We start from the raw sequence: 14,666 nt of genomic DNA, 5'->3' as shown, positions 1-14,666 counted from the left end.
ACTGAATCCTGTGAAGTGGTCACATTGTTCAAACCTGAACTGTACATTTTCAATAGATTGGAACCAATGATCACAATTTCCATAATTATGGCTTTGAATACTGGCCACCATTTCATGGGATTTGTTATTCTCAGTGATGGAGACCTAGTGTACTGTTAATGAGATTTAAGATCTTTCCCCTCCCATTAATAGGCCTCAGGTGGAGTCCATTAAGGGAAGATTGCTTAGGGGAGGCTTTTTTTAGGAAAGCTTTCACACCTTTTGCTAATTTCTAATTAGGCACTGAGTCAGGAGGGTTGTGATGCCTTCTGACTCTGAGAAGTTTGTGTGTATAAATATATACATATATATACAAGTATATACATATATACTTATATATCTATCTATCTCTATCTCTATCTCTATCTATAGATAGAGATAGAGATAGATATAGATATACTCTGAGTTGGTATTTTGTTTTGGGGGCTTGCTTATGAGAAGGATCTGGTGATTCCCTGGTCGAGATTCTGAATGGCCCTATGTTCAGAGTTCACCAACTGTTCAGATGTAAAGACTCTCTTGGATCCAGGGATGTATGTAAAGTGTACAGTCGACTCAGGCAGTCAGAGCCCTGTCTGTTGGTTTTTATATTTCCGCTTATATTTTCTCTGTTTGTATTTTCTCTGAAGTTCAGGGTGCTTACTTTTCCCCTGAACTAGTGAATGTAATTTAAAAAGATTGTTGACTCCTCAAACAGCTCTCTTCCCTAGCAAAGCAGATCTAAGAACCTGTGCTAGCAGCCATCCCGGGTATGCCAGTGTGGTCACCACTACACCTAGCTATTTTAAGAAATAACCTTGATCATTCCAGCATTGTTATTTAGGAATTTATAACTTCAGTACTTTTCCCCAACCACTTCATCTCAAGATGTATAGGAGGAGACAGGACCACAAAGACCAGCAAACAGGAGGCACCAAAGGTCACCATGAATGCCAAACCAGGCTGGGGCTTAGCCAGGTAAGGCACCTGATGTGAAAACAGTAAAAACTCTTGCCAAAGTGAAAGTGGAATCTGCTCCCTAAAACTAGGAAGTATCAGGTCTCTGCCAATGCATGCCAATGATATTATAATGATGGGAAACAACAATTGAGATAGTACAGTTATCCCTTCCACATCACAAGGGGTAGAGTACCCTCGTGATCTGGAAAATCTATGTAAAAGTTTTTGACCCTCTCTTCGTACGAGAGAAGAAGTTTGAATTATTATGGTATTAAAAGATAAAAATGAAAAAAAGATAAAATATGTTATTATAATACATATATTATATACATATATCATATATACATATATTTATGCATTTCCGAGTTCCTTTTTTCTGGGTCATCTTCTGGCCTTAACATGTCATCTGTATTTCCAAGGTGACATCAAGGGAAAAAAGGCAAAGGCAGGAGGGATGCCAGGGAGCATCATGGAGATAGGAGAGGGCATTAGTAAGCCTTAGTGAATGTGAAATCCTGTATTTCTGGGATGGAAATAATTTATGCTATGCTATATACTACAAGGGGGCAGCTAAATGACACAATGAATACAGGGCTGGGCCTGTTGTCAGGAGGACCTGTGTTCAAATTCAGCCTCAGGTACTTCTTAACTGTGTGACCCAGGGCAAGTCACTTACCCCAGTCTGCCTCAGTTTCCCAGTCTTTTACAGATGAGCTAGGGAAGAAAATGGCAAACCACTCCAGTATCTTCACCAAGAAAACCCCAAACTGGGTCAGAAAAAATCAAACACAACTTGTTCCCATGGCTACAAGTTCGACCTATGCAGGCCAAAAGAGTACTTAAATGAATCCAGGTTTCCTCTATGTAAAGAGGTCCAAGGTACAGCAATATTGAATTCCAAACCACTGTCACTTTATTAATAGTATCTATTCCCTTAAATTTACATGATGCCTTTAGTATGGAGAATTTAAAGTCATCAAGCTTGTCCAGCCATACCTACCTGCAGATGAATAAGGTATTCAGGAATCCTCTGGACTATGTGAAAAAACAGCGTGTATAGGTCAGATTTAATCTCTTCTTCAGCCTGAATTCAAAGAAAAGTCGAGTTACTACTCAGCTTTCTTCAAGGGCCTAGTATCATCAGTAATGAAAATTACCATCATTCCTTTAGGAAGCAGCAAAACACAAAGGGTCCCACAGAGAATGTCAGTCCTGGAAGGTACCCCAGAGGTCACCTCATTTTACAAAGGAGAAAACTGAGGCCCAGCTTAGCTGAACCAGTTGGGTAGTTAGGACACACAGCATTTTTTCCCTCTGTATTATAGTTCCACATTAATCCAGGCAGGATTACTCAGGATCAGGAGTGCCTTACGAATGAATGAAAATGATTTTTTTTTAAAAGCCTTTCAGTGATTACTATTTGCCAAGCAGGATGGTGTCATACACTTCCTATTGCTTACCGCCTGGTAGGGTAAGCAGTAGTCGGTACTTACAAACATTGATTAAGCACCTGCTATATAAGGCATTGTGGCAGGCTCTAGGAAGACTGAGACAGAAAACAACACAACAAGGAAACAGTTTTTACTCTCAAAGAGCTTATATTCTATTTGGGAGACATAGCGTATACACAAATAATAATAATATACACAATAACACATTGAAATGATATCTGAGAAGGAAGAGAACATTAACCACTAAGGGGATCAAGAGAGAATTCTTCCAGGAGCCGGCCCCTGGTCTGAATCTACGGATTCTGCGTCAAGTATGAGGAAGGAGCACATCCTAGGCCTGGCTGGGATCCATCCTGGGGAGGACATGCCACATCAGGCTGAGGAGCTGCTACGGTAGCCCATACTGAATCTTGAGTCAGGGACTGACATGACATGGTCAGACCTGTGTATAAGGAATGTTAACCTGGAAGCTATGTGGAAAATATATTAGAAATGGAGGATATTGGAAGTGTGGAAATTAATTAGAAAGCAGGTGCAAGGTGCTAAGGTCCTGAACTAGGATGGCATCAGGATGAGTGGAGAAAATATGAAAAGATTGAAGAAAATGTTTTGGAGACAGAATCAACAAGAGTTGGTAACTGATCAAACAAGAGAGGCTCATGAAAATAACTACAGACCTGAATTTATTCTGTGAAGACCATTGGATGTGTTCTGAGTAATAGTCATTTCTCTTTTCTGCTAGTGGATTTGTTTGTATTATCCTAGGGTCAGTCTACTCCCAAAGGGTAAACAGTGGGCCGACACTGACAGAAATTCTGTTTAATAGCCCGGAAATTGTCCTCCTTTTCTTTGTGAAGTGAGTCTGGCTCTTTGCCGTCTGTCTCTCACCTTCTGTTCACATGGCTAGTTGATTTAACATCAATGCTGAAGGGCTTAATTTCATGTTTTTTTTCTTTTAGTCCTAGTTAACTTACCACCTAGGTAACTTTGGACACTTTATTTAACTTCTCTGGACCTCAGTTCCCACACTAGCAAAATATAGCAGTTAAAGGTTGCTATGAGGGGCGACTAGGTGGCACAGTGAATAGAGTACCGGCCCTGGAGTTGGAGTCAGGAGGACCTGAGTTCAAATCCAGCCTCAGACATTTAACACAAAAGTGGCCATGCAAAAAAAAAAAAAAAAAGGTTGCTATGGTTCTTCCATATTCTATGAATCTATGAGCTGGAGAAATTAGAGAATGTACCACATGGGTCCAGCCCTGATGCCTCAATGTAGCATGGAGGAGACACTGGGTTAACTGTTATTTCAGTAGCTCACAAACTCTATCAAAGTCTACCAAGCTAGAAAGATTTCATTTCTTTTTCCCAGCAGCCTGGGTCTGCTAAATGAGGACCAGCATAGCTAGGCTCTAAAAGGTTCATCACCTGTAATTTGACCATTGGGGATGAATTCATTGCCTTTGGTAACCTATGAAACCATATTGATCCAAATACAGTCTATCACCAAATGAAGGCACACCTCTAAAACGTTATCTCTTTGAAAAGAAAACAGCATGTGGTAGCTAACATTGATATAGCATTTGAAAGTTTGCAAAACCTTTTGCGTGTATAATCGCATTAGATCTTCACACAAGCCCTGTGAAGTCATTGCTATTAGTCCCATTTTCCTCTCAGGATCTGAACTCGGATCTTTCCTGGCTCCAAATACAACCCTCTATCCATTATGCCACCTAGTTACTACTGAATATAGACCACAGTCAGGTTTTATACAATCCAAACTTGGGAGGGTGGGTAGGGGAGTAGCTTGTATTTGAACCAATGTAATATTTATTGAGTATCTATTATTTGCAGGAAAAGTTTCACTGAAACAGTGGTACTTTCAATTTGCAATTGCTGTTAACCAAAAGAGTCAAATGGCTATGGTGTGCCCTGCAGGTTCTAGAATAACAAAATGTCCTTATACAGAAATGAGAGCTTGAAGGGCCACAGGGCAGCAGGTTGCATCTAGAAGAGTTATGAATAATTAGGTTGGCTATAATTAGCTCCATTGTTTAGAGGATGGTGCTAATGAGTGTAAGGCCTGATCCCTGAAGGAGCACCTTTTAACCCTGACACAGCGTTCTCCAGGAGTCTTGAAAAGGGCACTGGCTCCAACAGGATCTAAATGAAAAAGAGTAAATGGTCCAGCACACACCCATTCCCCCAGACAACTCAGAGTTGTTGCCAAATTTTGACTCATAGTTCAGTAGGATCATTTTCATATAGATAGTTACTAGCTCACCTCTTTCAGCACTACAACGTGGACCAGAGAAATGCATTCAGGCAAGTCCCTCAGGTAAGCAACATAATAGTCCAAGAAATTATTCTTAAAAATAAACAAAAAAATGTATAAGAATTGGGAAATATCAATGATTATACCATGTATTTTTATAGCAACACACATTACAAAGGAAGTCAGAACATTTTACAGGTTCTCCAACTTATTCTTTTAAAATGTTCTTATTTTTATTATTCAGTTGTTTCAGCTATGTCCAGCTCTTTGTGACACCATTTAGGGTTTTCTTGGCAAAGATACTGAACTGGTCTGCCATTTTCTTCTCCATTCATTTTACAGATGAAGAACTGAGGCAAACAGAGTTAAGTGACTTGCCCAGGGTCACACAATTAGTAAGTACCTGAGGCTGGATTTGAACTCTGGAAGATGAGTCTTCTTGACTCCTGGCCCAGCTTTCTATCTACTATGCCACTTAACTGCCCATTCTTGTGAAACAATTGGGTTTTATTTAATTTTTCTTTAAATACATTTTAAAACTCTAAATATAGTATTCCCTACAGTCATAGACTGATAGCCAAAAGAGACCTTAGAGATCATTTAATCTAACCCTCCCATTTAACAGATGAGAAAACCTCATGAGGCCCAGAGAAGGCATTACTAAGGATGTATAGATAGTAAAAAGCAAAATTGTGATTTGACCCCAGATCTTCTGACTCCAAATCCAGAATTGTTTCCATCATTCCATGTTTAGTATTTGTAAACAAAATACAACATTTTATTTTAAGGTTTAAAAAAAAACTATAGACCAACAGGGAAAAAATCCTTTCTGAGCTGACTCAAGTTGTCAAAATTAATAGACTGAAAAGCATATTTCGTTTTGAAAATTCTTTCAGTTCTAATGAGCTGTCAGAAGATAAGTGAGAAATGTTTCCTCTTGTAATGCCACCTATGATCTGTTCTCATAATTTTAATGTGCAGAATTTTCAGACTCTCAGAAGTCAGAGGAACTTAAAGGCCATTCATCTAGTCCAATTTGTATTTAAACAAGGATTCACTAGACAATATGACTGGCAAGAGGGCATCCAACCTTTCTTTCCCTGAAGACCTCCAGCGATGGGAAAGACATTTCTTCCTGAGGCTGCATATTTTGCTTCTTTTTTTAAATTTTTAAAAATTTATTTGATTTATTTATTATTACATTTTACTTTTTACACAGCATCTTTGTTAAGCAGTATTTCTTTACTCCAAGTCTAAATTTGTTTCTTTGCACCTTCTACATTGCTGCTAGTTTTAATCTCTGGGATCAGCTACAACAAAATTTATCAGTGCAACCAGAACAATTCTAATCTGTCTTCCACAGGACAGCTCTTCAGATAATTGAAGAAAGTTTTCCTAGTCTCCTCTCTTCAGTTTTCTTTTCACCAGATTAAATATCTCCACTTTCTTCTGCTAATTTTCTTAATAGCATTAGTTCAAGGTTGTTCATAGACTGGTTGCCCTCTTCTCCAGTTTTTCATTATCCTTCCTAAAATGTAGTGCTCATAAGTTCCAGATGCAGTATGTCCAAGATAGAGTATAGTGGGATTACCACCTTCTCGGTGCTGGACACTTGGTCTTTCTTAATGCAACCTAAGATGACATTAACTACATATATATCATGTTGCTGATTCATATTGACCTCATAGACGGGAAGTATCAAATAGCAACCAACAATGCTTTCAAGTGCAGCTTGAACCAGATAAAAATATAATTGGGAAATACTTTACAAAACAAAATAAAACATAGACAGTAATTATATATGGTTTTCTTTTAAAATAATACTTTATTTTCTCCTAATTGCATGTAAAAACAATTTTTAATATTTATTTTTAAAAATTTTGATTTCCAAATTCTCTCCCTCTCTCCCCTTTGCTAAGACAGTAAGCAATTTGATATAGGTTATGTGTGTGCAATATTTCCACATGTAGTATGTAGTTCATAGGGATCCTTATTGATGATTCATAGCCCCCGTTTCTATTTGAGTTTGGCACCACTTTTGTAGACTACTAAAGCCTCTAGCTTCTTAAAGTCCCTAGTGCTGCTATCTGGACAAGTTTCTCCTTTCTTGTACTTACAAAGAAGATTTATTTGAACCCAAGCATAAGAGTTTATACATTTATTCCTTTTAAACTTTATCTCATTGGTTACAGCCTACTGTTTTAGCTCTTCAAGATATTTTTGCATCCTAACTCTGTCATCCAAGATCTAGCTATCCCTTATAGCTTGGTGTCACCTGTAAGTGTGATCAACATACAATCTATGCCTTTTATCCAAGGCGTTGAAAAAATGTTAAATAGAGAATCAATCTTAGACTCCCTCCCCCCCCCCCCAGTGTACTCTACCAGAGACTGCCCTCCACACTGAGATCAAACCATTAATTGTTACTGTTTAAGTCTGCCCATTCAACCAGTTCTGAATTCACATAACTGCAATTATCTAGTCTATATGTCTCCATCTCGCCTACAAAAATATTATGAGACTTTGTGAACAGTTTTGCTAAAATCTAGGTAAAATATATTTAGCACACACAAAAAAGGGTAATCTTGTATTACTGCTTCTTGACAAAGCTAAACTGATTCTCTATTATCACTGCTTCCTTTTCTAGATATTGATGAACCATCCCTTTAAGAATACATATTGGAGGGGCAGGTAGGTGGCACAATAAATAGAGAACCAGCCCTGAAGTCAGGAGGAACTGAGTTCAAATATGACATCAGACACTTGACTCAACTAGCTGTGCAACCTTGGGCAAGTCACTTAACCCATTTGCCTTGACTTCCCCCCTCCAAAAATTTTTTTTTTAAATTTTTAAAAGAATACATATTAGAATTTTGCCAGTAATTGAAGTCAGGCTTATTGCCCTATTTTGTAGCTTAACTGTAGACTATCAAAAGAATGTCAAGAAGTCATCTTATTTTGCCTCTTGCCTCTCAGGAGGAAAACAGAAGCCACTAAACAGGATGGCCTTCAAACCTAGTTTTAAAGATCCCTGGGATATAAGATTAACAATACATATTAAATGGTGGAAGAGTGATAAAACAGAAATAATACCAGACAGGTGGCTAGGTGGCACAGTGAGTAAAGCGCTGGCCCCAGAGTCAGGAGGACCTGAGTTCGGTTCTGGCCTCAGACATTTAACATCACACACACACACACACACACACACACACACACACACACACACATTAAAAAAAAACACTAGCTGTGTAACCTTGGGCAAGTTACTTAAACCCAATTGCCCTCCAAAAGGCAAAAAAAAAAAAAAAAAAAAGGAAATAATACCAGACTGGGAGTCAGGAAACTTGGGTCTTCGTCCCTACTCCATTACTAACTAATTGTGAAACCTTATGATAGTCACTTCTGTTTCCTCATCTGTAAAATGAGATGGTTGGGCTTGGGTGGTTTCTAGGGTCCTATCTCCCACTATGATTATATGATTCGAATTATCTGTTGCCTAAGTGAAACAATTAATAAAAGTTAGTGACCCAAATATTCCAGTTCAGTAATGGTGAGGGTCAATAACCAAACTTACTTCATCATTTGTCAATTTAAGGAATAAATCCCCCAAGACTCCTTGTCGTGGCCATTTCAGGACCCTTTCTTGCAGTGCGTGAAGTAAATCCAAATGTTGCTGGACCAGGTACCTCAAGGAACCTGGAAAAAGACTGGAAACAGGATAGCCAGACATGATTATACAAACTAAGTACTGAATGGGACAGAATTAATAGGAATATAAGAAGCATGAACCATTCCCTGTTCTGAAAGGAATATTCCCTGATCCCAAACCGTCACAGACTTCTGAAGCTGTAGGAAGGCTCCTTCATAAAGAGACTACTGAACGAATATTATTTGGTCTTAAAGCTTGCAACATTTACAAATGTTTAGAATTTCTCATTTCTTTAGGTGAAATGAAAGTGGACAGAATCCTGAAATTGGAGGTTCAAATCCTGCCTTTGATACTTACTAGAAAGTCACTGTGTCATGATTTTCTCATCTGTAAAGTAGGGGAAATACCTGTACTACCTTCCATATATGGTTGTTTGTGAGACTCAAAGGAGATAATGTACGTGAAGCCTTCACCAAAGGCTAGCTCCGACAGTGTTCCCCAGAAATGTTGTCTCCTAAAGAGCTCAAATAAAAGACCTAAATAGGGGCATGAGTGAACTAAAAAAAAAAAATCACCAGTTATGGCTCAAACTTAAAACTAAAAAAAAAAAATCACCAGTTACGGCTCAAACTTAAAATCCTGGCACTTGACAGTCTAAGGCTGGGACATGGCACTTAGTCTGCTGCCGTGGTTATCTTCAATGGATCTGTAATCTCATTAATATGGATTTCACCTCCAGTCATTAAAAAAAAAAAAACCTCAGTGCAACAGGGAAGATTATTATCCTGGCTCTGTAAATAGAAAGTGTTTAAACATGTAACACCTAGTGGTACTTTATGGCCTATCACCCTGTACATGGAGGTACCATGGGATGCTGTTATAGGGCCTCTGGTCATCTATTAGCTACCCCTGACTACACATTTATCTTGCTGCCCAGTTAATAGACAACACCTGTTTGTATCCGAGGACATAGCTTTCAGTCTGCAATGATTTATTTAATTCAACAAATGTTTGTTATGTCCTACTAAGTGTAAGACGCTGTGCTGGCTCTTGGGTAAAGACAAAAATTAAAGTATGGCATTTTCAAGATTTACAAAGCTCTAATTCCTATTCATGGGCCAAGCCAAGAGTTACACTTTTCCATAGTTTGTGTTGTGGCAGCAGAAGCTTGGTTCTTCTGGGTTCACTTGCCAGTGATGAGTCACTTACTGAGCACAGGGACCCTCCCACCCCAAACACACACTTACTTCCCACTGCTATGATGCCATTGGAATATACAATAAGAAACATTTGAGGCCAGAGTTCTAACAGCTTTTTGTTAAGTAGCAGCTTTGGAGAGAATTTTCACACCCAGTGTTCCCTATACAAAACAATCACAGGGCACAAAATAGCTGTCTAGTGCCACACCACATCCCAAGAAGAAAAAAATAACCTTGACCTTACAATAGACATGTAGTTTGCAAGTTTAAAAAACAGCATGATCCTCAGCCAACTGGGGGTCAATGGATTGTTCCCTTTGTGTTCACAACACAGGCCAAGATGGAAAAAAGATGCAGAAGACTAGATTTGTCTATCCATTGCAAGGCTGGTTTTGAGGCAGGCTACAGGCAAGACCATATGTTGCCATTGTCCATTGCTCTAGAATTACACAACTTGGAGAGATAATTAGGACAAGTTAAGTCTTACAGTGCTTGAAAGACAAAGTCAACAAGAATACCTTCTCTCCTTGGTACTCCTCTTCCCATCAGATCCCTGGAACGTCGCTTTGATCTTCAGGACCAGGGATATATTGATGACATATTTTCGTTCAGATTCAAGCAGCTCCAGAGCCACAGTTTGTCTTTTGGCTTTAAAAATTAACCCAAATAAAACAGTTGGAAAAAAATTAGAACATTGTAATTTGATATTTAGGGGTTAGTCTATTGCTGAAAAATTCAGATAATAAAAATTACAGCACTGACAGAAGAATTCAAGAAATTTTGCATTGAGTATCCATTAACCTGATTCTTTTTTATTATCATAGTACTATAAAACTATTCATTTTCATATCAAGTGAAATTAGTCCTAGATTAGATTTGCCACTAACCAGCCATTTGACCTGTGGCAAATTACTCAATCTCATGAGAGTTTTCAGTTTCCTTATCTATGAAATGAAGGAATAGGATTAAATGATTTATCTTTCATTTTTCCTAGGTCTAACAGTCTTTAATTCTGTGATTCTGTTGCAGACAATTTCAGATTATGCTTAAGACAATTTATTCAGAGTTGTGTTATGCACTTGTTATACCTTTAAAGGGAGCCCTTCCTACCATCTACATATGAACCATGTGTCTTCTCTTCGTTTCTCTACAGGAAACAGGAGAAGGAAAAGATGATGAGAAATGAAACCAATTTTACTACTTACTAGAAACTATCATAGAAGTGACTATAACACCTAAAATCTGTGGCTAATTGCGAGTCTTGGAACATCTGTGGATTCTTATCTGCACTGTGACTGCTGATTAAAAATTCAGCCAACATTTATTAAATGCCTACTTTAATTGAGTGAGTTGTATCCCTGTTTGTTATGTGTGAAACCATGACAGAAAAGTTAAAGTTTTATTTTAAGCCAATAAATCATTCCTTAGAGCTTAAAGATACTTATTTACTCAGTTATCTTTAAAGCAATAGCACAATATTTGCAAACTTTTCCTTAACGTTTTGGTGTAATTTAGCAAAAACAAATATGTAAGGAGTTTCTGCTGTGTAGAAGACACTCTGGTAGGACTTGAGGGGGAAGGGGCGGCCAGGTGGCTCAGTGAGTAAGAGCACCTGCCCCAGTGTCGGGATGACCTGGAGATCGAATCCGGGCTCAGATACTTAGCACCACACCCAGAAATAACTGGCCATGTAACTTTGAGAAAGTTACTTAACCCCAATTGCAAAAAAAAAAAAAAAAGGACTTGAGGGGGAAACCACAATGAAGAAAACATAATCCACCCCTTGGCAGAGAGGTGATGATCTGGAGACACAGAATGAGGTGCACATTTTCGGTCATAGCCAATAGAATACTTTGCTTTTCTTGATTATATTTGTTACAAGGGAAAATTTCTATGGGCTGAGAAGAAAGGAAGTTGGTGGGTAGTTATAATGAGGCAAAAAAAAGGAGAAAGAATAAACATCATTAAAATATTTTTAAATATACAGGAAAGAACAAAGGAAGTTCAGAAAGGAAAACAGGGCAATTATGTTACTGCAGTGTTCAATTTAGTATAAACTTAAAAAAAAAACTGTTCATAACAGAAGTTCACAGTTTCACATACAATCCTTTTTTCCTGTTCTTTGTCTATTGAAATGTTTGTTAGTTTTGGTTAAGTTCATAATAAAAAGAGAAAACAGTTTTAAAAAGATTATTCTCAAGGGTTTCACAATCTAGTAGAAATAGCCAAATAGTTAAATTAATAACTAAATCATCCAAGACAGATAGTTCTGAATAATTTTAATGTTAAAAATGTTTTCTGTTTTTTAAAAGATATTTACATATAAACATATTTGAGCTTTTTTGCCATCAAAGAAAACTCATAAACTTTATATTCATTGCATTCCAGTTTCTTATGAACTGAAATGCTTGTTACTTTCTTTTTTTGTTTTTTTTTTATTAGGGGAGAAAGTAGGGCAATTGGGATTAATGACTTGCCCAAGGTCACTTGGCTAGTAAGTGTTAAGTGATTGAGGCTAGATTTGAACTCAGGTCCTCATGACTCCAGAGCCGGTGCTCTATTCACTGTGCCATCTAGCCACCCCAATGCTTGTTACTTTCTTATTTCTCCCTCCTCTTTTCTATAGTGCATTTTAATCTCCCAGCAAGTTTCTTTCCTAAAGCTTATATACTTCAGCATATCTGCTACCTTAGAAAATTTTTATACCCAAGAGAATGATGCTTTATTCTTTCTCTTTGATATTTCCTCTTAATAAGACAACATAAACTTTCCTTAAAGTATACCTATTCAATTTTCATAAGCTTATCTATATTTCTCCTCAATTCTTTTATAAATTCAGAGACAAGTTAATACTATCTCCTTTTCCCCACACCTTCTCTTAGGAAGGTACGACTTCTCTTACTCTGGAATTATATAATACTTTTAACTATAATAATGTATAATATAATAATATACTATGCCAGAACCCATATGACACACATTCTACTTCTGCTATTCATTAGTCATGTAACCATGAGCAAATCACTCTCCTCTGTATTCTATTCCTTCATCTGTAAAATTGTATTGTTGGGGCAGATGATTTCAAAGGTACATTTCAACTCATTAATTCTATTAATAGCTTAAGGAAGGTAACCCATCAATGGTACTACCAGCATGAAGAATAAGGAAGCATGAAAGAAAACATGGTTCCACATCAAGAAGGCTAAGTTTGAACTAGGACATCTTCCACCAAAGTGCTATGCAGATATTTCATCATGGTGTGAAGATGACCTTGGGTTCTATGTCTGCAAAGTACAGAATTGTCAAGTTCTCCCAAAACAAAAAGACTTCAAATATGGTCTAGGTTGCAGAATCATAGGCTAATATATTTAAACTTAAAAAGAACCTTAGAGGCCATCTAGTTTAACCTCCTCATTTTATAGATGAAGAAACTGAAGGGACTGCTTATATATCTGTCATGATTAGTTTTTTCAGCCATAGCCACTCAAAGACCATCTACAAAATCATAAAAAGGTTACAATTTGCATCAGTGGAAGGAATAACCTTGATGATGAAATCATGGATTCCCTGAGTACTGAAGAAGTATATAAATCAAACTAATCTGTCAAGACAAGAGAAGCTGGCAAGGAAGGCTGACAACAGATAGCAACAACATAGAAACAATTCGCTTAGCAAATGGATGGGGGCAAGTTCAAAGGGAATTCAGAAAGGTACTTGTGAGAATTGCTATCATCAAAATCCATAGTGCTACTTAGTAGGGCAAAACAGGAGATTATAGTAGATATTCACTATTGAGATGAATAACTGTGTAGGAGTTTGTGATCAATCACTAGATTAACACAAATTGGAAAATGCAAGCTAGGTATGATTATTGTTCATCACATTTATTTTCAGTAAAAAAGTTTCTAGCCTCCAATGCAATGTCATGAATATATCAGGAACTCAATAAATGTTGCTGAATATAATAGAATAATATGGTATGAATGTTTAAGAGAATAGTGCAAAACTCACTCAGGGCTTGAGGGGGAATTATGACAGACTACCCTCATCTATATGCTATAAGTCCAAGAAGGTCCTCTTCAGTATCAAATAATAGAAGCCAGACAGGGTTGGTCAGTTCTCCTGAGGTGCCTAGGGTCCAAGAAGTCTGAACCTTATCTAGAATTGTGGCCAGGGTATAGGCTGCCATTTGAGATTTTTTCATCCAGCATCACACATGAGACTTACCAGATAAAGATGTCTCACATAATACATTCTCTAAGGAGCTGTGCCTGCCTTGGGCTGCTTCCTTCGGTTTATCTGGGTGATCCTTGGATCCATACTCCTCACTCCATTCCTTACTGTCCTTGGGCTGTCTCCACAGCCCAGAGGTCAGGGGACCCTTGGTCTGAACATCAGCAGATAGGCAGGACTTGAGGTTTTCTTCTGCCTCGGGAGTTGCTGCATTCACTCCTAAAAAACATAAGATGCGTCCCGATGGAAAATACTGTCCACATCTAGAAAAAGAACTATGGAGTCTGAATGAAGATTGAAGCATATTATTTGCTCCCTCTCTCTTTTTTTCTTTTTTTGTTCCTTCTTTCTTGTGGTTTCTCTCATTGGTTCTAATTCTTCTTTACCACATGACTAATATGAAAATAGGTTCAATAGGAATATATATGTAGAGCCTATGTCAAATGATATGCTGTGGCATATAATTGGATGGGGAAGGGGAGAGGTGGGGAGAAAATCTGCTACTCAAAATCTCATGGAAGGTGATGTTGAAAACTAAAAATAAATTAATAAATTTTTTAAAAATTTCAAAATGTTCAGTAGGTCATTTAAGATGTGGAATTGAAGCTCAGGAAAGGGACTAGGCTGAATACACAAAGTTGAGAATCATCTTCATAGAGATGATAATTAAATCTATGAGAGCTTATTGGGTCACCGAATGAGAGAGTATAGAGGAAAAAGAAAAGCATTAAAGACAAAGCCTTGAGTAAACACAAAGAATTCATGATATGGTGGTGATGCAGCAAAGAAGACTAAGAAGAAGCTGTCAGATAGACAAGAGGAGGAGGGGAGCGAGGGGAAGAGAGAGAGAGAGAGAGAGAGAGAGAGAGAGAGAGAGAGAGAGA

At 37.8% G+C, this 14,666-nt stretch overlaps 1 protein-coding gene across 1 annotated transcript in view; it reads right to left on the bottom strand.

Annotated features, from left to right (window-relative positions):
* Positions 1 to 14,666, bottom strand: part of ARHGEF33 (Rho guanine nucleotide exchange factor 33) — a 63,003-nt gene that overhangs the window by 22,503 nt on the left and 25,834 nt on the right. The window contains exons 7-11 of the mRNA XM_069108580.1: positions 13,777 to 14,001; positions 10,068 to 10,197; positions 8,276 to 8,408; positions 4,711 to 4,794; positions 1,979 to 2,062 (exon numbers count right to left, since the gene is read on the bottom strand). Coding sequence (XP_068964681.1) covers positions 1,979 to 2,062; positions 4,711 to 4,794; positions 8,276 to 8,408; positions 10,068 to 10,197; positions 13,777 to 14,001 — 656 coding nt within the window. The remainder of the gene's footprint in view (positions 1 to 1,978; positions 2,063 to 4,710; positions 4,795 to 8,275; positions 8,409 to 10,067; positions 10,198 to 13,776; positions 14,002 to 14,666) is intronic.

Source organism: Petaurus breviceps, unplaced genomic scaffold (genome assembly GCF_028583685.1).
Source record: "Petaurus breviceps papuanus isolate PSGF00001 unplaced genomic scaffold, PetGlider_PUasm1.0 90407, whole genome shotgun sequence".
Taxonomy (NCBI): Eukaryota; Metazoa; Chordata; class Mammalia; order Diprotodontia; family Petauridae; genus Petaurus; species Petaurus breviceps.
The sequence above is the reverse complement of the archived record's forward strand: the minus strand, read 5'-3'. Positions and strand labels throughout refer to the sequence as shown.